We start from the raw sequence: 25,957 nt of genomic DNA on the forward strand, positions 1-25,957 counted from the left end.
AGTAAACAAAAAAAATTTGAAAAAAAATTGTTTCATGGAAGCACACAATGCAGATTTACGGGTGTTACATGATTTTAAAGCATGGACCAACCTCTCTAAAAGCTTTATACTCACACTGATCTATAAACTGTAGCACATGTGCTAAGCAATGGTGTTTCCTGTTTTTTCAGGGACAGATGAGAAAAAAATTACTACAGCACTATTGACAAACCATATTATATAGCTAAATATAAGTCACTTTTATGAGTAAGTGAGGATAAAGAAAGCTGGACTAATCAGGAAAAAACGAAATTTAAATTTTAATTCAGTTTGATAAACAAAATAATAGGGTTGCAACAACTAATTGACAAAAACTGTTAAGTTCAATTTTTAAATTTGTTGCCAACAATATTCAAAGTTGAACAGTTGGATTGGTGATGTCAAATGCATAACATTATGTCACGTTTGGCAGCACTGCATTTTAACATGGCGGAGACGGAGGGAGACAGAATTCCAAAACTGTGACTTAAAATGTGTAAAGTATGGGGAACACCTTGTGTTAAGGTCTTCCAAAAAAACGGCTGCTTGTAAACTATACAATGCAGAATTGTCATGGCATGGAAGTATGACTGTCATGCATGAGCACATCCAGAGGAAACACATGGGAATGAGTGAAGATGTGCCTTTAGCATGATAACCAAACATCCCACTGTATTAGGGCTGGCTTAAAATGTTCATTCATTGAGCCGATGAACTGATGAAGCCACGCAATGTGTGCACTCTAAAGCAGGCATGTCAAACTCACTACCATTGGTGGGCCGCTTCAACTGCCATATGTGCGTCATCGGGCCGCACTGTAACAAATACTATTATTCTATTATACAAAGGAGATTTCTTTCCAATACTAAAAACTTTAAAAAAAATGTAACACTTAAAGTTTAAAGAAAAGCAATTTATTTCCATACACTCTCCATACAACAGCGTACAATTAGAGTCTTAGCCTCTTAGCTAGGTCCTAATATTATTATATTATATTCATTGCTTATATAGGAGTCTTACAGTGTGAGATCTATTTCTTTTGTCCCGATACTTGGCATCTCTTGTTCGTCAATATCAGGCTTGAAATCTTGCGCAGTTGCAACTTTTATGAAGGATGAAAGCTGCTCGGCAGTAAGTCTTGAGTGATGTGGGGTTTTGGTAGCTTTCATTAACGAAAACAATTGCTCACAAAGGTAAGTGCTCCCGAACATAGACAGTACTCTTGATGCCAACTTACAGATCTGCAAATACGAGGGTGGCAGGTAAGCATATAAGCCTGGCACACCAACTTCATTGTATTTTGCCTTCAGAATAGAATCTGACTGCAGTTCAATCAATTCCACTTGGATATTCTCAGGCGCATTCTCAACATTGGAACAGAACAGCCAAACTGCTGTTCGTTTGAACTGAAATCACGAAAATGCTCACTGAATTCATTGCTCAGTAATTCAAGTTGGAAACCAAATCCTCTAAAAATCTAATTTTACTTTACTAAATTTACTTCAAAGTTTATATTGCAAAATAAGTCGATACGCAAAAAGCATTTTACAAAGTCAAAATCACAAAAATATGTTAATAAACAACTCACCAACTTCTCGCGTCCACTTCAGATCTTCAGCTGTAGTCTGCACTAACTGTTCGTTACAATACTAGCACAAAATTACATAAAACTAGAGCAAAAAAAACATGAAAATATGCGGGCTATTACTACTCGTGATGGTCAGTCTCAGCAGCCCAGCCAGTAGTATAGCCTAGCAGGGGCAGCTCTGGGCAGAGAAAGAATCGGTGGCCCCTTCGTCCGCCAATGTCAATATGGTATCTTATGCACGGTGGATGGCCACGTCCGTTGCGGAAACTGCATAGCCGCCTCGTGCTCATGACACGCTTCTATATGCACGTGTCCATAATTTGAAAACCAAGTGGTGGCCCATGATATTCTCATTACGGCAGAACGTTATTGCTTACTGCTCCGACTCTAGCGACACTGGTAAATACAGCGTACTAATTAACAAGAAACACAATGTTTTTCGGCCACATTGCCATCAGCTGTATTGTTATTTTCTCTTTCTGTTTTATATTCAATATATATTGGCGTGGCGGCCCCTGGATTTGGCGGCCCTGTGCAGGTGCACAGTTTGCACATGCCTAAGCCCGCCTCTGCTGCCCACTGCTGCATTCTAGCACTTCAGTTGTGACATTGCGGCTCATTAACTTTGGTCAAGGCTCGTGGCTATACTAGCAGATGACGTTTCCGGTACCGTAATGCCATGGGAAAACGCGCTTTTGTCAGAAGGCAGAAGTAAGAAAAGTCAATACGTAATGCCGAAGATGCAGAATGATTCAATCACAACCGATAGTAATCATTTTGTAAAAGTTCAGTGCTAACTAGGATCTGTCATGCGGGCCGCGTGTTTGACATGCCTGCTCTAAAGTGTACATGACATAAATTTGTCATCAGTTCCTTCTTGCGGACCCTCATGTCAGCGACCACCCTGCCTCCAGAACTAAGTAACCATGCTGCCCTGTGAGCATCAACTGAACACGTGCTAGATATGAAACCATTCAATCTTTGAAGGAGCATTTCTCTGATGTGTCGCCCTTTGCACCTACATAATTCAACATTTAAAAACACACAATGGTAGCGACTTGTGCACAAATTCATAGTAAATAAATGGACAAGTGTGGCAACTGCTTTGGTGTAACAAGTTATTTTATTGGAGAAGACTGAAACATGAAGTCAATCTGCCTTACTACCATGCCACTGGAGCAGAGACATACAGCATCTAACAAAATTGACTGGAGGAGGCTGTATGCAGATTTAAAATTCCTCCTAGCAAAACTGTTCCTATTGTGAATGATAACGGTTCCAATATTGTGGCTGCAGCAAACATCTTAAAAGAGAAACATGGATGGTCTTCTAACTGCTGCACTGGGCACACCTTGCAGTTTTGAATTAATTCTGGATTAAAAAATCCTGGCCTTTCAAAAGCTACTGGACCAGCACACTGCCTTGTGAAGCATTTTAAAAAAAGTGAGTCAGCCTTCACCAAGCTGAAAGAAAAATAGGTACAGACAGGAATACATAAGTACAAACTTGTAAAGGATGTAAGCACAAGATGAAGCAGTACATTCTACATGACTAGTTAATTGGTTGAACAAAGGTGGCCCATAACTGCATACTGTCTGACCCTACTATCACACAAAGAGACAAGATGCATCTTGTCACTGAACAATGGAGCCTGCTTGAAGAGCTTTCCACTGCTCTTAAACCTTTTGAATGTCCAACTGTGTTTCTAAGTAGGGAGAAATATCCTTTTTTCAATAATCCTACTTCGAACATAGCTCATGAAATCCACAACGAATAAGGAGTCAAGTGCAGTGCAGGGTTTCCAAATAACTGTTATGCAGCCGCTTCAGCAATGATGGAGGAAGGAGGCCAAACGCAGCAGTTCATGTTAATGCACTAGACCCAAGATTTAGAAAACTCAAGTTTCTGACACCTGAGCTAGTGTTCCTTGTGCATACTAAAGTACAAACACAGACACTTGAAGTGAATAAGGAAATGGATCACCAGCAACGTCAAGAAGTCAAATTCTGTGCTGCCAGTACCTCCACCAGTAATACTGCTGCTGGATCTACAAGTGTTGTCGCTGTCACTTTATTTGACTCACTCCTTGGCTTGGGATACAGCAGAAGATAACAGAGATGTGAAAGCTGACGACATCTATGACCAGATTTTAAGGAATAAGATCCTGACATACTTTAGAGAGAAACAAGCTGCCAAGGAAGAAAATCCATTACATTGGTGGATGACTAAAGAGGCTAGATAACCCACCCTGGCCAGGCTTGCACAAACCTAACTATGTATCCCTGCTACCTCAACACCATATGAGCATCTCTTTTCGATTACAGACAACATTAACTTCCAAGAAAAGAGCCAGCCGTAGCCAAGAGCATGTCAACATGCTAACATTTTTGCTTTGCAACTCAAAACTCCTGTAGAACCATTTTACATCCCTGGTGACACTGGTGAAGCAATTTAGGAGTTTATTTTAAAAGCTACTGATGTAGCAGTTTCAGCTATAGTTTGATTTTTAAACCACTGTTGGGGCAATTTAAGTAACATAACTAAGTTGGATATGTTTCACTGCAAAAACAATTAAGTTTACTGCCCTTTAAAGTGTTTTTTTCACACTTTGCATATTTTTACTCTTTTGTTATACAGTGTATTGTAATTAGAAGAATTATACTATTAACTCTCAAATTACAGGAAAATATTAAAACATTTAAATAGAATTTTGTTAATAAAATTAATTTTTTTATTCCGATTAATCAAAAAAATAAAAAAAACTTAAAATTGTTAGTTACAGCCCAATAAAATAATGACAATAACCGTTTTCCATCAAATATAATGGAGTACAGTTGAGTTGATCAAAAGTTATACAGTACTTTGCAATTCCCTGATACTGTCTTTAATCAAAAAATATGAACCTGTGCCACTGAATTGAAAAGACTATTTCCACCAAGTGCTCTGATTCAACAGCTGTGAGAGATCTTAAAATTAAAAGAATGCTTTGTCCATCAGTGCTTCCAAGACTGATTTACTAAATGTGGACAAAATCCCCAAAAACTCTACTAGCATTTACAAAGTATTCCACTTCTAAATGTTTGCACACACTGCTCATATTGGCATCTATTTTCCAATCATATTTACTATTATTTTATGTAAGCCTTAATGCTGATTATTAGATATAGTAAGGGCTACCAATAAAGTGGTATTTTTCAGATAGCAGTTTAAAAGTATAATCAGAAAATACATACGTTTGTAAGACCCAGCATATACTCACCATACATTTTGCCCTCATCTGATAATATAATTTTGCGCCGGCCACATGGTGGGTAGATGGCCAAAGCCTCCTGGAAGCTCTGTTCAATGTCCGGACTCCACACCCCTTCTGCATCACCATCCACAGTTTTGTCCAGCCCCTCAGCACCATCGTCCCGCCCCTCCTCTGGGCTGCCGTTCGCGCTCCACTCGTTTGACGCAATTGTGGCGGCTCCTCTAGGGCTCTTTGGGGAGCCCTGACTTGAGGACTGTAATAGAAAAAAAATAGGAAATTAGTGAAGCAGACAGGGATAAATACACCAAGATTCTGAGCAACACATTGTAGGTAAAGATGACAGAGAGAAAGCTCCGTTTAGCATAATACGAAGAGCTACACGAGGGGTCCTCAAGTTTAATCTTGGAGAGCTCTAGGTTTTTTCCAACTCGGTTATTTATTTGGAATCCAATCCTTGTTAATAACAGAACTTCCTATTTAATATTACGGCTCATTAGTTTGTTCATTCTTCAAAGTCATTCTTATATTATTGATTTTCCTTTTCAATGACTATCATTCAAATTATTTAAAATAATCTAATCTGCTCCAGTCCATAGTTCTTAATTTTTTTCTTCCTTATATCTCTTCCTTTACTTTTGATATATTTTATTAAAAAATATACATCATGACAAACACAGGTGTGCTGTAAGTGGGAGCAAGTTAAATGGTGAGCTCTGGTTCCTTTGTCATTTATATCTTATTAACTGGCAACTGGTTAAGAAAATAAGAGGCAACCAAAACAATGAAAGTAGTTGTTCAAGACTAAAAAAAAAAAAAATAAGGCTTCAGAATCTTAACAAGTGAGATAACTAATATCAGGCCCAAACACAATGCTTTAACAATATTTCCATCCATCCATTTTCCAACCCGCTGAATCCGAACACAGGGTCACGGTGGTCTGCTGGAGCCAATCCCAGCCAACACAAGGCACAAGGCAGGAACCAATCCCGGGCAGGGTGCCAACCCACCACAGGACACACACAAACACACCAAGCACACACTAGGGCCAATTTAGAATCTGCATGTCTTTGGACAGTGGGAGGAAACCGGAGTGTCCAGAGGAAACCCACGCAGACACGGGGAGAATATGCAAACTCCATGCAAGGAGGACCCGGGAAGCGAACCCGGGTCTCCGAACTGCGAGGCGGCAGCGCTACCACTGCGCCACCGTGCCGCCCGCTTTAACAATATTTGACTTATAAATAAGAACTAACGTTGGAACAAAAACATATATATCCACTTTCAGCCCTGCACGACTGAACCTGAGGACCCCTCTGTTATTCTTCCTGTTATTTTGAAAGCATATGGATTATGGGTTGGTGTATAAATGTATACAGTCACCATTGTTTAAATTTCCACAATTTCATGCTTCATGCAATCACATAATATGAACTTTAAACTTTATATTATATTACAGTTTAGTTATCATTAGATAATAATCTGGATTTGTTTGGCTTATAACACTTACAAAATGGAGTAGTATGTGCACCCAACACCAAATGCACGATCTGAACGAAGGCAAACAATACCGACACTGGCTTACAGTATGTGAGAACATGCACATATTCATTTTATGAACCCACTTATTTCAACAGAGGGTAATATGGGACTCGACACTATTATATCCAAAACTTGCAAAAATCCACACTGGGCCAAAGCAAGGAACATAACCTCATGTGTTAGATAAAATCTGTACTTAAATAAGACATTTTAATACCAGGATTACAAAAATGTAAAAAGCAGTTAGAAAGATGAAGCCAACAGTTTCTGGGACCATAATGTTTAAAAATAATAAAAGAAATATAGTATATTCAACAGAAACAAAAAAGCCACCATAAAATCTTTTACTTTCAACCTTACCGCTGTGTTCATTATTGTTTTATATTCTCCATATTGATATTGAAAGAATAAAATGTCCATGAAAATAGTAAACTAAACTAACTGAAAACACAATTATAAAAATACAAGTCCTTGAATAATATTTCAAATTTGAATAATAGATTTAAAAAACATTTTAGCTTTGGGTTGACATTTCTTCTGAAATGCTTTCAATAAATTGAAAATGCTGTTGCAAGAATCATTGTAAGGACTAGAAAATATAACCACATAACTCCAGTTCTTAAATCTTTACACTAGTTTCCAGTTAAGTTTAGAGCCTATTACAAAATCCTCCTCTTAATAAATTAAGCTTTAAATGGCCAAATCCCTGCTTACCTCTTTGAAATTATAATTACTTACTGACCAGAGTGTGCATTAAGATCTCAAGATACCAGCCTACTAAAGTTACCATGGATAAATAAAACAGCAGTAGGAGGTCATGCTTTAAGCCACAGGGACACAAAGCTGAAGAGTGATCTGTTTGCATATATAAGAGATGCCCCTTCAACCTCCGCTTCTTTTAAATCCAGGATGAAGACATTGCTTTAGGCTAGCATACTCTGATTAGGGCTGCTGATTAGCTGTATATATTGAATCTCTGTCTGTTAATCGTTTGTACTAAAATATAATACCAATAATTATGAGCCGATGCTAATCCTTTTCTGTTATGTTTCTCTTCTCAGTATCATGCTGTGGCACGTGTTGCCACTGCTCTATGTTCCAGCTGTTTTCTTACCCTGAAAGTAATCTTAGATACTGGGATCATTGGAATTAACAGATTCTGTTGTCAAATTAGATGGCTCAGCACAGGCTCTACTTTAGAATGCCCAGGAGGTGGTAGGTGAGAAGCTGGCCTAGGTCTACAGGACTTTGACTGTGTCTGGCGAATTTGATTTGTCTTTTATAATTGACAGTTGTCCCTGCAGAGGTTTATTTTTCTTTAGGGTTGCTGCTGACTGGAATTTTTGTTTTCATCTCCTCTGGTGTCAACTTGTTATATCTTAAGCATTAATTAATGGACCAATTTTTCTGGACAATGATACATTTTGATCATTTTTGAACTTCTTTGTTTTAATCTCTGTTTAAACAAACCTGCATCTTTATGTGTACTTTTTATAGAATTGATTTAATTTGTAAAGTTTGCATTTGCATTTACCTGTGAAATTGTCACAGCACTCTGGGCCTGCACAAGTGAAAAATGCTACACAAAAATAAACTAAATTAAAATGCTTGCGTGACCCAAAATAGGACCAATGCTGTTGCAAAGAGCAAAATAGCTTACAAATGTCAATCTGATTGAGTTTTCTTTTCAGAATTCACTGTCAAGTATTGTGAAACCAAAGAGGTTCATCAATATGAAATATTTTTGGTTGCTTAGGGCACTGATGATTTAACTCGGTTAATAGTAGATCAATATGCACATTTTTTCAGAGAAACAGCTGTCATCACAAAAGGTAGTTTAGGAAAATATTAAGGATACCCAATCAAGCATGTTACAGAAGGGCTTAGTTTCCCTCAACTATTCACACTAGAATTACCAGAGCCTACAAAAAAACTTGTAGATCCGGCCCACCTTCAATCCGTTCGCTCCTATCTGTCAGCGTCTTTTGTCCTTGCCGATAAAGACAAGCAGAAAGCAGCCTGCTGTCCCATCCCCCCACCGCCGCAGAACATGCACAAAGTTTTCCCAGCTTATGCTTTGATTGATTATCTTAGAGTTAGCGGCTGTCTTGATGCTGTTCGTTTTCAAATAATATTGCATTAGTACGATGATGTTTTCTGATTGGTACTATTCAGGTCATAAAATGATTTCTTCAAAATGTCACATATATTGTCTCTTTCTTTCAGGCAGTCGGGATCGAACCGGGGACTCTTGATTACAAGTCAGCAAATCTTACCGCTATGCCACGGAAGCTGTTGTATCGTCCTTGAACCTTTTGTGAAAGTGTTTATTTGATCTTTGGACTTCAAGCTTCACACATTATATAGTTTATGCCAACATTTTGTCATTTACTACTAAAATATGAGAAACATTTCTGTTTTAACAATGTGTTGACACGGATTATTGTATGAAATGGAACACACATGAAATGCATGTGCTCCAAATAACAATCTATTATTTCCACTCTAAAACTCCAGCACTTCACTCCAGATAATCAATCAAGGCATGTTCTGCGGCTGTGGGGGGATGGAATAGTAGGCTGCTTGTCTTTATCAGCACAATTACATGACAAAAGACGCTGACGGAAAGGTGCGATGGGATTTAAGGCGGGCTGGATCTACAAGTTTTTTTGTAGGCTCTGGTAATTCTAGTGTTAAACAGCATGTGGTTATTCTTGAACTAGGTGTTCATTTTTTTTTATATAGGTTTAAATTTAAACAGCGTCTTCAATTTGATGAACCATACACACTTTTTGCTGTTCTTTACTGTAAAGAAACTACATTTTTTCTGAAATGTTAAACAACAATTTTAAATACCACATCATTTTCAAACCCACTTAATTCAAATTTGGGTAACTGGATCAGTGGGTATCCAAGCAGCAATGGCAGCAAAGGAGGCATAGCCCTGAACAGAGTACCAGTCCTTTGCTGAGCCCAATTACACACACTGGAGCCATTAAGTATCTTTAACTTAATTTGCATGTCTATGGGGAGGTAAACAACAGTATCAGAAGAAAACCATTAGAGACATTTGGAGAACCTTTTGATATGACAGTCATGCCTATCTCAAGATTCAGCCAGGTTCCATTTATATGTCGCTACATATACCACTAGTGGATTTTTGTTTTGGTACATTCAAATGTGTTTAAATATAGAACTATCATCAATTCTATTTATATAAATTACATTTACACTGATCAGCCAAAACATTAAAATCACTTGCCTAATATTGTTTATGTTCCCCTTAGGCCACCAATAACAGCTCTAACTCCTCGAGGCATGAACTCCATAAGACTTCTGAAGGTGTCCTGTACTATCTGGCACTAATGCTTTAGTAGCAGATCCTTTAAGTCCTAGTTCTTAGGTGGAGCCTCCATGCATTGGATTTGTTTTTGCAGCACATCCCACAGACACTTGATGGGATTGAGATCTGAGGGAATTCGGAAGTCGAGTCAACACCTTGGACTCTTTTGTCATGTTCTTGAAACCATTCTTGAACTATTTTTGCAGTGTGGCAGGGCACATTATCTTGTTGAAAGAGACTACGATCATCAGGAACCAATATTGTGGCAAAGAGGTGAACATGGTAGGCAAAAATAAGTGGTGATAAGTGGTACGTGTCAAAATAGCATTCACATGAATGCCAAGTCCCAAGGTTTTCTAGAGCCTCACACTGCCTCTGCCAGCTTCAAATAGTGCATTAACTGCTGCCATCTCTTCCCCAGGTAAATGACATATGTGCACCCAACCATCCATATGAACTAAAAGAAAAAATGCTTAATGGTCCAGTTCGGACACTCATGTGCCCACAGTGGACAGAGACAGCATGGACACTCTTACTGGTCTGCGTCTATGCAGCAGTGTTCTGACACCTTTCTCTCATGGACAGTATCAAGTTTTTCAGCAATCTGTGCTACAGTAGCTCTTCTGTGAGACTGGACCACATGGGCTAGTTATCGCTCCCCACACGTGCATCAATCAGCTTTGATTGCTTATAAACCTGTGGCCGGTTTACCAGTTGTCCTTATTTAAGGCACTTTTGGTAGGTACTAACCAGTGTACACAAAGAACACCCCATAAGACCTGCCATTTTAGAGATGTATTGACCCAGTCATCTAGCCATCACAATTTGGGCCTTGTTAAAAAGTTGCTCAGATTCATACGCTTGCCCATTTTTTCTGCTTCTAACAAATCACCTTCAAGATCTGACTGTTCACTTGCTGCCTAATATATGCCACCCCTAGAAAGATTACACTGTAATAACAAAATCAATGTTATTCACTTCAATTGTCAGTGATTTTAATATTGTAGCTTATCTGTGTATATGAATAATACATCCCATTTTTAACTTGTAATACTTACTAGCCAACCCGCGGCGTACCATACGCCGCATAATCAGGCCGGTTTTTTAATGATTTTTAAGCACAGGGAGAAAATTAACATTTGAAAAATCGGTAATGTAATAAAGGAGCAAAAAAAGAAACATTGTAACAATGCACGGAACGAACCAACACACAATTGTCCGTGACTGAAAACTGGCGCAACATCCTCGAGCCTTCTCCTGCCAGACGGAGGGATGTGGGTGCACGGCGCGGCGTGTGGAACGGGAGGAGAGAAGGACATTCATTCAGCTCCGTCCGTCATGCTAAGTCTGCTGATTTCTCGTTCAGTATGCACTGCCCACTCATGTGCACACCTCCAACTTGTCCAACAGTAGTAGCGAGGTGGGAGGGGGGTGTGTACAAAGTGCAGGAGCATCTAAGACGACGCATGTTTGTCGCGACGCAACCAGTGGGAGCGTATGAGTCGCACTTAGTGGGAATTCCACGGTTTGCAGTCCGAATGGGGTTCAACGGCTTACCCACGCAGGAAAGACACATGCTCAATGTCATGCATAATTATTTATTGAATGCTAAACACTTCTGGAAAGACACGGTTGTCTAAAACAGGTTGGTGTGAGAATACAACAGTAAGCGAATGAAAAGATGGAACTCTGGAGAGAGCAAAATACAACACAATAGTGAACCCGGGGCATAACAAATGCCGCATAATTATTTATTGATGGTTGAACACTTCTGGAAAGACACAGTTGTCTAAAAAGGGAGGGTTTGAGGATACAACAGAAAGTGAATGAAAAGATGGAACTCTAGACTTTTCATTGCTCTGTGCGGTTTTGGCTGCCTCTCTATATCCACCAAGACACCTGACCACAGTAGTAGCGAGGTGGGAGGGGGGTGTGAACAAAGTGCAGGAGCATCTAAGAAGACGCATGTTTGTTGTGGATGCAAATTGCTGTATGTAGCGTGTAAAACAGTTTGCTATGTTGCACGCGGTCGTGCATCATACCCGAAAACTCGGTTTTTAAAGACTGCCTACTTCATTGTGCTTTAACTTCAGTTGTAAAGGATTGTTTTAAGGATTCCATGGGATACCCCTCGCAAACCGTTTCCCACGCTGCATATGGCGATTTACCTCCGCGAGAAACATGCCTCTATGAACAGTCAACGTAGCTCGGAGGTACATGACATTAACCTGACCTGCACTGCATGTGGCCTCTATGATCGACGAATATAAATGACGCCATTTTTTCTGTGTCCGAGTTGGTGGGCGTGGCCCTGCGAGTTGTCGTCGTATCCAATGGTCTTGGAGATGGTGGGCGTGGCTCCTTCCGACGTGCGCCATAGGTGTCTCACTTGTCGGTGGCTTAGTGAATCCACGCCCCTTCCGACGTGCTTTTCATGGTTGTCTTGTCTTAGTGAATTATATATATATATATATATATATATATATATATATATATATATATATATATATATATATATATATAGATAGTTGGTGGCACAGTGGTAGCACTACTGCCTCACACTAAGGTAACCGGGGTTCAAGTCCCAGGTGCTTCCTGCATGGAGTTTTGATGTTCTTCAAGTGTCTGTGTGGGTTTCCTCCTATAGTCTAAAAACAGGTTAGATGGACTGACTAAATTGGCCCTAATGTGTGTTTGAGTGTGTTCACCCTATGATGGGCTATCGCACTGTGTAGGTGTTGTTCCTGCTTTGCATCCAATGTTGGATACCCTACCTTGGATAAGTGGGTTAAGAAGATGGATGGATTGATGCTGTATACTTATGGTCCCTAGAGCGTAGTAATACAAAAACTTCTATTAAGCAAATACTAAAAGAATGTTGCAGCACTTTCAGGAAATGGACCTGACACAACATGTCTTTCAACTAAACAAATAAGAGTGTTGTTCATTTTTTGTGCAAACAATGTATGGCTATGTACGAGCAACCTTAGACAACCATTTCCAAAATCTTTATATTTAAAGAAAAAGAAGAGCTACTCTGACAATCCGCAAAAACACACAAACACATGTTGCCAATTTTTAAAACTTTGTTACCTTTTCTCCTATAGTAATGTAGGATGTGTGTGATTTTGTTAATTTGGAGACAGCAATAAAACAGAGGTGTTTCTCATGCCTGATCAATAGAAAGGACATACGGAATAATGGCCATCCATTATTTTAAAAAATTTCATATGCCATTGCAACAATGCCACAAGTACACAAATTTGTAATTATAGCAAATGCTTTAATTTATAATTATTCCATCTATTATAGTTCCAGTTATTAACCTTGCACTTATTTTGAAGATGATTTGTTTATTGAAGAAAAACTGCCAGCTAACTAAAAATAAAGAAAGGCACCTAGCAGAATTTCATAGATGTGACATGGGGTAAGGTAAGATTTTGAAACCATTTTGACAACATTCAAAAGAGATTAAAATTGGATAAGATGCTTTACTGGAATACCTTTTCATTCTAAACTTTTCCAAATCAGTTATAGTATGTTCACTGCTTTCCCTGGCTAAGCATTCTAAGCACAAAATATTAATTTAACTTAAACTACTACATTCATTCAATATCTTGCCAGCTGTGTCCTACAGTAGTCATGGTGTTGGACTGTAACGAAGAAGTATGCCCCCAATTTACTATTAATGCTTTGGCATTCAGATAATTTCCTAGGTTTTGGATATTTGGTGGGGGGGGGGCAGCTTCAGAGAGGAGTTCATGTTATGCAATACTCATCCCACTAAATATATATGCAATAGTAAGGAATCTGGTGCGTCAGTGACTTTTATAATTAAATGCGCAACTAGTAGTCATTAGGATCTAATCAAGCAGGGCACCTATAAAAGGGCCTCATATTAGTTATATCAAATATTTTGGAAGGGTTGGAGTGGAAAAAAAAAAGTTTTATTTATAGCGTGCACATGATACAGATCATTTACATACACCTTTTATGATTCAGTAGTACTTATAGTCAACTGGATTTTCTCCTCCTCATTTCTCCAACAATATTCCTGTTCTCCAACTGTATAAAATAAATATAAACATATAAAAATTGTCCTGATTTTATAAGGAACTTTAGGCAAAGGTGTCAACCAAATGTAAAGTAAAAGTAACAGTCATCTGCAGTACTTGACTTATGGTGTCCTGCATGTTGGAAATAGGTGGGAATGGTATTGAGATTTTTTTTTTTTTTTTTAATTTGGATCACTTATATACTTCTGCCAAGTCTGTGGCTCATGGGCATAGTACTTACATTCATTTCTAAAAGTTTTTACTTCAGTTTACTTATGGTAACAGCAATGTGTGTCAGAATCAAGGATACTGAATTTCAGAAACAAAGTGTTAACTGGTAATCTGTTTTTAAAAGAACAGATAATCAGTGCACTGCTGCGTTTTTTTCAGCCTACCATTCCTCTGTAAAATCTATTTAAAAATCCAGCTAAAAAGAATTGCAAATATGACAAGCAAAACAGAACATATTTAAGGAGGGAATACATAAAGGTACCTATTAGGTATAGAAAAGATAAAAGCTAACAGAACAGTATGCACAAATGAAGCTTGTTTGGAGAACACTAAGTTCCTCCCCCTCAAAAAAAAAAAAAAAAATCACTTTTATCTAGGGTTAACAGTGTATCACCCTAATCTGAAATACGTGACAATGGCTTTAGACAAAAAAAGGATTTACTTTGGCATGGCTGAAAAACATATGGCTAGGACATCACTATTATGAAGGCTGAAGCATCATGCAGAGACCATAAAAGTGGATTTAATGAGATAGCAAAACAGAGGATTAGATGTCTACCTTTACTACAGCAGAACAGTAGTAACAGATGCAGTGGGGTTGCGGATGGACAAACAAATGTAACATTTTATAGCTATATTACTGCTTCTCTGCATCTTGCCTGAACTGAAAACATGTAATTTCACCTCCAAATTTCCCTTTCATATAAGGTGTAGTAATCTGTGTGTGTTACACAAATGGAGCAATTAAAAGTACTAAGTTAACTAGACATGCATCCTACAAGCAACACTGCACTGAATACTACTTGCATATATTAGGGTTTGACCGGACATGGCAGCAATTTTCTCTGTTTGAAGGAACATGTTCATGAGCCTAGAAATGATACATTTTTTAAAAATTTCTAAATTTTACCAGATAATAAATAGCCTTTTCTAATATGCAATTATGCATCCCACCATTTTCATCCAATCAGAAAAAAATCTTGCCTGGTGTTTGTCTGCAACAATGTATTATGTCTTTGTTTTAACAGTAGATAGGAGCTGTCAGCTTTCTGGTAATGCTTGAAAATACAGGTAGTCCCCAACTTACGGACATCTGACCTACGACTTACGAATCGGGCTGCAGCTGCGACTCATGCGCCTCAGTAACTGCCGCTCCGTCATCTTCGGTCTGGGGACACTGCAAGTGTTGGCTGGACAGAGGCTGGAGGGGGGCAATTTCACTGCTCACGCAGTGTAGTGTCCCTCGGGAGGCTCCCAGCGGTGACCTGTGGTCCATAGTCACCGGGGCCACGGCTATCCCTCGTGTGCAGGACGGTGGCTTGATGGGGTGGGTCGCTGCCTGCCCACCACGCCGCCGCAGGTACTGCTCCTGACTGGATGAAGGCTAGATGGAGCGGACAGGGGCATTTCACTAGCTAGTGATACAGTAAAGAAAAGAAAAACCATAACCACTGAAAATAAGTACAAATAATTAAAAGGGGACTGCCTATACTCTTGCCTATAAAAAATACTACCAGACATGCTCTTCAGTGTGATATATGTACTATTAAGGAATTTGGATATTTTGTTTTACTATTTTGCTCTAGGTATTGAGCTTTTAACATATATTAATACAAGCAGTTATATTAAAGCTAGTGTTTACATCACTTAGATCAAAGGTGATCAACATCAGTCCTAGAGGTCTACAGTGGCTGCAGGGTTTTGTTCTAACCCACTTACCTAATTAAAAAAAAAAATCCTTGTCCATAAAAGATCTTATTTAGTATCATGACTTGTTAGTGTTTTAACTCTTCATTGTCAGGTCATTCTTAAATCATAGATCTATTTGAAGCCTAAATAGGTTCATGGAGGAGCAATTCTCAATTCTTCACTTTTTCTTCAGTTTCATTCTGAGTACTTTATTAAACCAAATAGTGCATCATGAATACAAACAGGTGTAAATGAACTTTAGCTATAAAGGAGAACTGCTGGCTCCTTTGTCTTAAAGGGCAATTAAAACAGTGACTTCAGCTGTTTAAGACTAAAATAAGCAACAAAGTGTTCTAAATCCTAACAAGCGAGACAACTAAAATGAAGCAGAAAATGTCATTTGAGCAATTAGGGTTTTATTATTAATAAATGACTTCTCATGAAGCAACTGGGTTGGAACAAAAGCCTGCAGACACTACAGCCCTCCAAGACTGGCACTGCTCACCCCTGATTTAAAGGGGCTGAGGACTCCTATAGAAAATCAACTAAATGAAGTTAATTAGCAACAAAAACTGGTCACTGATTAAGAAAATGGTTAGAATGAAATCCGATAGCCCTCAAAGATTGGAGTTGGGCACTCCGGATTTAGATGAACATTTTTGGCTCAACAAATAAATTTAGATCTTTACATGTTAGTTAAAATCAGATGGTGTTTAGTTGTCCTGTTAATTCTAATTAATCGTTCAGGTTATTTCTGAAATACAGATAAATGTGTCATTTGCCATTGTGATTGTTTTAACTTCTGTCTAAAAATCAATGCATAGTGTTTAAATTTCGTAAAGTGAAATACGTTTTGCTTTAAATGACCCGAATAGTCTAAAAGGGTTAAAATATAGAACAATTTCAGAGGTCAGTGACTCATCGTCCAACCTGCTATATCTTAACGCAGGGTCATGGGGGTCTGCCGGAGCCAATCCCAGCCAGCACTGGGCGCAAGGCAGGAACAAATCCCGGGTAGGGTGCCAGCCCACTGCAGAATTTCAGAGGTTGGGTTCTTAAATCTAAATATGATACTGTTAGTAGTTGCACTTCTATACATAAAACAAACAAAGTTTATGTTCTGCTGCTCACATAAATACATAAAACTAATCTATATCATCATAATTGCAAATTTAATTGTGTCCCTGCTATAACTCAAAGTATCTCTCTGATCTTCAAGCTTCTCTATATTAAAACAGATAACTTTTACAAATAATTACTTTCATCAAATACAGACAGGAAAGCTGTAAAACATTTACACTGTTTTGCCAAATCACTGAGCCTTATTTCATAGCTGTAAATACGTTTTCTCTTGCTTAAGGCTGACTGCACATACAGCAGATTACCTCAAGCAAGTCAATAACTTGCTTGAGCAGTGAGGGTCACTTTGGACTCCAAGGAAAGTAAGTCAAAATAAAGTGTGATGAGCTACTTGAAAATACCAACATAAACTGAGTTATAAAAGCAAAAACATAAGCATGCAAACTTCATACTGACCTACATATATATCTTGTACAAAGAAATCTTTTTCCAGGAATGTAACAACAGTAACCATGCAGGAGAAAAACTGAACCAAATTAAAATTTATAACACCAATGTATCTATTTATCTTTACTTTATGTAATACCATGAATAAGAGGACTGTTTGCATCTAGTGACAGAGCTCTGCCACAGTGGATATCATGTGGTTATCAAGGTATGTTGTACATGGTATCCAATTACCTTTTAAACTGGAATAATCTATATCATCTTAAACTATTGAAAACTGACAGTGGTTACAAGTCTTGATACATCTGCATTGGTGAACTTCTATTATCTGCGCAATACATTATCACAGACACATATTAAGCCCCAAGGCTAACACTCATCGTGATACCTGATTTTCAGCTAAGGTGGTTCTTTAGATGTTAACAGTAAAAACTGCAAAAAACAATTTTGAAATAATAATTGCAGAAAATGCATCATCTGAAATATCACCTGGAGAAAGATTTTTGGAGTGAAGCAACTTCTGAAAAAACCGGCACAACCAGTTTGTCTGAAGCAAACTACATTTAGAAACACTAATTTCCTCATTCCACTGTTCTCTTAAATAATTTATCACTCTCTAGTTTCCCTAAGAATATATAGTCATCCTCCTTCTCCTTCACTCCAACAACAATAAAGAGGGTAGACTTTGAGTAAAGTAAAAGAAGAAGAAAATGAGAAAAATTGAAAGGTAAACTGATGACAAAACTGTACACAAATTACAGTCAAGTATGGCATCATCCATAAAGCCATTCAGTTCCATTCTTTAATTTACCTAATCCATTCTTAACACAAATAATCACACCTTCCATCTTAAAAGGCAGATTTCAAGTACTGCTAATGACTGCTCCAAACCGATGATTGACAACATGGAATTTATGAGGCTGGCTCTGTCATGCAATTTCATCATCATCATGGTACTTGTAGAACACAACCTTTTAAGTTTGCATTATCATTTTAAATTTGAACAGAAATGTCAGAGAAAGAAACTATGAACATATATTCTTGGTACAAGCTGCACCTTGATGCGGGACTTCTGCCAACAGGAAGCAATTTTAAAAAGAAGCCTTGTTTAACACTTCTTCCTCATGAGACATTGCACCTCATAGTCCTCAGAAAGCCTCACCATACCAGACTGACTGCACCAGCAAGTGCCAGCGGGTTTTCAAGCTTACATCAGTCAACATTCATAGGTGTGGTTGCAACACTGATGCAAATGTCAGAGAATCCACCTGTGACCAACTTAAATAGGTTGAAAGTGGACTAGCTATGAAAAATTGAGCATTCAACAAAGAGGTACTCTTCAACAGTAATAAATATAAATTCAGACATACATCCTTCAATTAGCTGACTCTTCTGATAGCACTGCCAGGTATTGTTAACACTTAGCTCATGATTCTCTTCTTCTGATCACCTCATCTTGCCAAACAACTGCACCCAACAATGTAAGTTACAGACTAGATCAAATGTGTTTCTGAATATTTTTCAACCAAAACATGTAAACATCTGTTTAAGGTGAGTAAGAATAGGTGAGTATAATATTCTCATAAGTGAGTAGCCTACATGATGAACAGATGCACTATAAATATTTCTGCATGTCTTCCATGTGCCATGACCCGTTCATTCATATTCAGCCCTTAGTTCATCTTTCTGGCGCCCATATGTCCAGCTTTTCCTTGAAATTCATCACAGCGTGCAGTGATACCCCACTAAGCGGCTCTCGTATCCAGCAATGACTGGTCAAGTACTAACCAGTCTTACCACACACACCCACTAGTGAGCAATACAGCGAAATTGTGAAATAACTCTGTAAAGCAAGCAAGAGAAACAATAAGGTTACCTGTTAAGCAACTAGGGGAGAAGTTAACTGTATCTTCTCGTGGTTTAACGCTTTATAAACAAGGTAATAACTCATACTTTGTTATTAGTTTATAGAAGAAAAAAGAGAGAGAAAGAGTGTGAGAGAGAGGACAAGATCAACTGTTACATTACCCTTTAAAAGCAGTTACACATAAAGGAATCATAATTACATGCAGGCATGATGACAACAATAAGTGGAAAATAACTTTTCAAATACTGGAAGAGCTTTTTCAGCTGATTAAATACCGAAGACATTCTGCAATCCAACGACGAATGCTGTACTGTGCAGAGAACATCAGGAAACCACATATAAAAGTGATCCTTTGTTTTCAGGGAAAACTAACTTTCTGATTGAAAAGGTGAGAAAAAACAATAACATTAAGACTGCTTGCTACACTAGTCAGACTGCAACATCTAGAAAATGCTGATGAAACATAAATGTACACTGATGCTGCAAATAACTCTTTTCAACTAACAGGGCTTGCCACCTCTGAGAAAATGACCTTAAATATTCAGGTTAGCATGTGATAACCTGAATGTCCATACAAAGATCCTGTCACTGATTTTCAATGTTTAGCCTTAAACCTTGGACATTAACCTTTCGAAATCGGAGGGCCATACTCCATTAAAAACAAATTTTGCCTGATGAAGTCACACAAAGGGCACAAAAGGAATATCATAAGTAATAAGATACTCATCACTAACAGCTATGTATGTTGGACTTTCCATTAGAATAAAACTGCAGGGTGAACATTCTTTTTCAGGCCTAAACCTTATCTTTACTAATATAAGGACCAGCTTAATGGTCCAAATGTGACCAAATTTCATGCAGCTATACACGCAGAAAACTGACTGCACTCAACTAAACGTGTATGACTCTGTAAAAATATATAACACTTCAGAACAACCCTGAAGGTCAAATTGATGATGATTTTGACAGTGATCAGAGAAACAACGTGACAATTTTTAAAAAAATAGTCTCTTCTATGATGTTGATTGTGTTTATATTCTGGTAGAAGAGCTCTATGCACTCAATTACAGCAAAACTTTACAAAAAAACATTGTTGTAAGAAGTTGCAGGAAAAGATACCCTAAATATTAAGCTTAGCTGCTACAAAATGTACCTGGACTACCAAGTTTGCAAAGCTGGTTGCCTAGCAGACTATCAAATCCATTTACAATGTGTCCACCCCTGATCTGGCATCTTTTGATTTTTTTCGTCTTACCTAGAATCACTTAGTAAAAAATCCTTAACAAAGCCAGCAGCAGAAAAATAATGAACAAAGTTGCAGAGGTACAAAAATTTAATTTAAGGATAAATAATAAAGTGGGGAAGTGATTGTGAATGAAGACACTGAACCTCAGGCCAACAGTTTCAGAAACACTCTCTTTAAAACCTAGTTATCTTATCCCTGAAAGACAGAACACAGAAATGAAAAAATAAATAAAGACTACAAAATAAGTAAAAAAATGTACGCATGGCATAACATTCAGGTGCGTTTGCAGATTTAGTTAATGGATTGGAAACATTTTACATTTTTTCAGTTACTTCAAAGAGTTAGCTATCACATTTTTTATTAAATATTTTGTAACAATGAGATTTACTAAAAAAAGAAAAACACAGAAAATAGAATGCAATTACATGCATTGGTAGACTGCATTAACTACACACTCTTTAACAGCACTTTACAAACTTGTGTAATTAAAAACACGGCTCAAAAGGCTTGTGGTGATTTAATAGCTTTCACAGACAGAGCATTTCAATTTAAGTGATGTAAAAATGGCATTGATTGATGTCACGTTAGTTGTTAGTTGCATTGAACGGTTATGGAGACCAGGTCTAGAGCTCTAAATTAGTGTCAATGATGAATCATTATAATATTTAGATAATGCAGCCATGAGGCTGCCTTTTTGTGTACAGTAAATAGAGTACTGTTGGATTGATACTAAAATGAAGACTTCCAATACCAATACCAACTTTCACACCACATACAGAAGCAAATAAAGAATAGCTCAAACCCAAAATGGTGTGTTAAGGCAGTGAGGAGTGTATTTTTCTTTTTAAGTTGCTTCACAGCCACCCTGTACAATCTGTCTCATCAATGTCAAAGCCCAGAAACTGCAGCTCCTTTCCTCTCTTTTTCTTCTTTTGAAATCCACACGTGCTGCCACCACACACCGCACTGTTCTGCTCCTGTTGCACCTATATTGCAGTCCAGCTCATTCTTAATCTCTCTGTCAATAGCCTTCCTACTACTCTTACCCTTCATTCACCTTCTACCAATGGCCCACAGGCTCTCAAGTAAAATATTAGTAATAATAAAATAATACGTCCTAGTCAAAAACATGGGTAACTAGTAGGAAGCCTAACATGTGATCAGGAGAGCTGGTATGTTTGACTTAAAGTTCACGTTCACTATGAAAAGCACAAAACTGATTTAACAAATAGAGCTCATCACAAAAAGTGACAGGCTACTTGGTGAGACTTGCTTCATTAGACTTTAAAACGTTCCTAAATAAATAAATTAAAAAATGAAGATAATTTTTAAAATCAATGAAGACTTCTAGAAGTCAGTCAGTATGAGGGAAAAAAAGTGTGTTTTGGTGTTTTTTTTTTGTTATTCTGTAAAGGAAATAGCAAATGCAAGTCCTTAAAACATTTACTAAGTCGCTCAACATAAACTGACATCTAAAATGATCAACTAGTTTGATTACAAAACTTAATTAAGACACATTTAATACAAAGGTGAATATCACGCTTCAAGTATGTCACTGCCCTGGTACTCTTTGAAAAATAAAATCTAGTCACCCCAATAGATACAAATATACAGATAGATACATCTGCCCGCTTAGCTGTACATGCCACAAGACACGCACTTAGAATACTTGCTATTTGCACACACACACACACACCAGGAAAAAGGTGAAGCAACCACAACATAGCAGAAATGCCTTAAAATATGCTATGCATAAGCACCACAATGCCTTGAATGATTCATTTGAAAACTCAGGATTCTGGCTCTATAGGCTTTTACCCTGATGCCATACTGACTATATCTTTGATGGGTTGGGTATCCCTAATCTGAAATTCCAAAATTTTCAAGTTTTATAAAATTTCGCTTAAATTTGAGCATGAAAATATGTACATCAAAAAATGTAATTTATAAACCTGGTGTGCATACATTTCCATATATTTTACCTTTATAAATCTCCCTTATCATGTAAATGTGTTCCCTGCGAATTTAGACACGTGATTGATAATCCAGGAGTTGAGGTATCCCGTGAAGCATTGAGCATTTTAAGTAAACAGCACACGATCAACATTAGGGGGGTTTGGGGACCCTCGTGAAGCATATGGTGCCATTATGTAATGAAACACAGTTAACGAGGTTTGTCACCCATGAACTGTCACGATAAAACCTGCACGGGAAATTTCTGCGCTTGCATGCAAATGAACAGTTTAGAGGGAACATATATTGTAGCTCCTCTTCTCTGTATTCTGGGGATTAACAGAATGTCTCTGTTTACGGTTAACAAAAACAGCTTCACAGTTTGCCCTTAAAACAGACTTTTTATGTTGGCACAAAACAATGTCATGTTTTATGTATGTACACCCACACCAGAAGAAAAGTGAATGTAGTGATTTGGTCTATTGGTTAATGGCTTCTAGCACAGTGGGCTTATTCGAGTGAAGGGATAGTGACCACCTGGGTGAACATCATGACTAAGACCAGACAGAGAAAGAGTCTCAGTTCTAGTTCACCATCTATAAATGGTTCTTCCAACAAACACAAGCCAATTCAGCTTGGTAAAGGCATTCCCCATAATCAGAGCAGCTTAGTTCACGGTTTCTTCAGAACCAATTCTATTTCTCACCATCCTTTCCTCCCTCTTGAACCACGCACCCTAAGATAATGATCTTTCATTATTATTTTTTTTTAAACTGCATTTTCAGGATCCTTTCTTCCTTGCTAGTAACGGCTTGGTGATATGAATTATAATACGCATGAGTCGCCGTTGGTTTGGCTGCATTTCCAAATCTGATCAACGGTGTTCCCACAATATTTAATTATATACAAGCAAATATTTCAATTTCTGAAAATATGGGAAATCTGAAATTATTTCTGATCCCTGTCATTTCAGATTAGGGATGCTCAACCTGTAGTAAAATAGCTTTTTTTATATTTTATATACATTTTTTTCAAGAATTTTCTCAGACATTCATCAATACTCGGACTAAATAATGTCTACTTGTCCGCATCTGCTTATTACTATTAAATTGCAGTCTCGCACCACAAATACTTGAGTCAGGTCCCACAGGATTCCCAAACAGGTAATGTAATATAAATAGGTTTAGTTTTTTTATTTGCCTTACAATCAAACTATTGCCAAATCTCTTTTACTATTAAGTAATATGATTCCATGGAATAAAAAGCTTTGCTACTCATCCAAAAAAACACCTAAACTCAAGCTTTCCAACTTTCATGATTTGATAATTTCCTTATATCAACAATTATAAGGAAAAAAGTCCATTGACCATAAGGGATGCTCCGATCAAGTTTTTTAAAAGTCAATACAAATTACCGATTTCATATTACTCGATCAGCCAATTACAATACCAATTTTGTATCCTTTTTATCCTTTTAGAAATTTTACACTAAGCTCCTGCATAACCAGACACATAGAAGCCTTATGTCCTATATTATAGTCTATTTTTGTAATTAAACTATAGATCACAGAGAAAGAAGAAAATGATATTCTGTAGGCTTATTTTTTAGTGACCATAAAAATACATACTTTAACAAAATATGTACAAAAATATATATCCATAATACATATGTCAAAGTAAAATGCTTCTCATAATTACAAGCTGTCGTATTGTTAATTTTCTTCTGTAATGTACCTATCTGAAACAAGGCATAATTGAAAAAGTACTTTTCACCATTCCTCAAAAAAAAAAAAAAAAAACCACACACATTATATATACACACCCATATACATACATATATATCCATATTCACATACACACTGCTTAAATGTAAAAATACATGCACTTATAGGTTTTAATCATTTTAAATCATTAAGTGCACCACAGCTTTTTTGCTGTTAAAATATACATTTACTATATTTATCTCCCACTATACCAGCTAGAGATTCGTAATTCTCAAGGTGTAATTATAAATACAGATTACACCATTTTAATTATGTAGTAATTGTTTCTTATCAAAACTAATGCTGTATGAAACATAGCAACAAATAATAAACATGGTACAAATCTTTAAAAAAACAGCTATTGTTTACTAAGCAGCTATGTCAAATTTGTCTTTCTTTTCTTTCTCCAATTAAAAACATAAGCCGCTGCATGTAAAACAAGTTTGCTGTCAAATTCAAACGGTCAAAGTTTTAATTAAAAGACAAAAATAAAAAGGTCAGAATTCATTAAAGCAGCTTTTCTTGTCATTTGTCTAATTGCGCAACAAGATTCCCTTTCCTGTTTATTACTCCACTTTCTTTAACATAAAGGCTAATATTCCAATTGCCTCTGACTTTCTGTTGAAACAAGCCTTGACTTGCAGCTCTCCGTATCACTGCAGGAGGTTTGCTGCAAACAAAAAAGAGATGTGCATAAAGGAGCAATGCAATTAAATTACCATAAAGCTTAGAAAAGCAGGGGCTGAAAAGAACTGCTTTTGTGATCTGCCAATTTGCTGATATTTTTCGGCAAACCACTAGTGCGGTGATGTCACCAAAACTAAGCTGCACCATGTACACTTAAGATTGGTATCACAAATCAGTTCAGTGACTTGTCCTGATTAACATCTTTATGCTTACTGGATTCATCTTACATCAATTGTACCCTCAAAACGCAGCTTTTAACAAGATATGGTGTATCTGTATTGTATGTCTATACTAGTGATTAATAAGTCTGAAAGATGCAAAAGACAACTAATATGATAGGAATCATATTAATGATTACTGACAAAAGATACAAAAAACTAATTTAGACTTAGGATATCTGTTTAATATAACAACACACACACTACAGCTACTCTCATATTACTTTCACAAATAAATAATTAAGTACATTGTGAAAAAGTCCAACAACCGTATCAATCTGCAATATCCTGTTTTAAGAACTTAATACCTACTTACGTCAATTACTTTTTTCTGCTTTTAAGGAGTGTGGTGGTATTCTCTGTGCTCTTTACTCTGCAGACCCACGACTGTGTACCAATCTACAGCTCCAATCACATTGTCAGGTTTACGGACAATACAACTGCGGTTGGCCTCATCACCAATAATGACGAAGCCAACTATAGAAACGAGGTGAGCCAGTTGGTCCAGTGGTGTGAAGACAACAATCATCTTTTTCTGAACATGGGTAATACCAAAGAGATTGTGGTCAATTTCAGCAGAGGTTATCCACAGCACCCCTCACTGACCATCGATGGTGTAGCTGTGGAAAGGGTGAGTAGCACAGAGTTCCTGGGGACGTACATCTCCGAGGACCTCTCCTAGTCAGATAACACCACATCACTGGCCAAGAATGCTCAAACCTCACCCCATCATGTGCTCTTTCTACCGGGGCACAATCAAGAGCATCCTCACTAGCTGCATCCCTGTATGGTATGGAGGCTGCACTGCCTCCTGTAGGAAGTCCCTGCAACGCATGGTGGATGCGGCCAGTAAGATCACTGGTGCCCCACTGCCCTGCCCTCCCCTCAAGGACATTTTCCACACCCACCTCACCCGTAGAGCCATTAGCATTGCTGGTGACTCTTCCCACCCCTTACATTCCCTTTTCAGCCTCATCCCCT

At 37.7% G+C, this 25,957-nt stretch overlaps 1 protein-coding gene across 1 annotated transcript in view; it reads right to left on the reverse strand.

Annotated features, from left to right (window-relative positions):
- tead3a (TEA domain family member 3 a) overlaps positions 1-25,957 on the reverse strand; it is a 168,312-nt gene that overhangs the window by 85,933 nt on the left and 56,422 nt on the right. The window contains exon 3 of the mRNA XM_039748751.1: positions 4,866-5,112. Within this exon, the coding sequence (XP_039604685.1) occupies positions 4,866-4,872 (7 nt within the window). The 5' untranslated portion in view covers positions 4,873-5,112. The remainder of the gene's footprint in view (positions 1-4,865; positions 5,113-25,957) is intronic.

The sequence above is a fragment of the Polypterus senegalus genome, chromosome 3 (assembly GCF_016835505.1).
Source record: "Polypterus senegalus isolate Bchr_013 chromosome 3, ASM1683550v1, whole genome shotgun sequence".
NCBI classification, from domain to species: Eukaryota; Metazoa; Chordata; class Cladistia; order Polypteriformes; family Polypteridae; genus Polypterus; species Polypterus senegalus.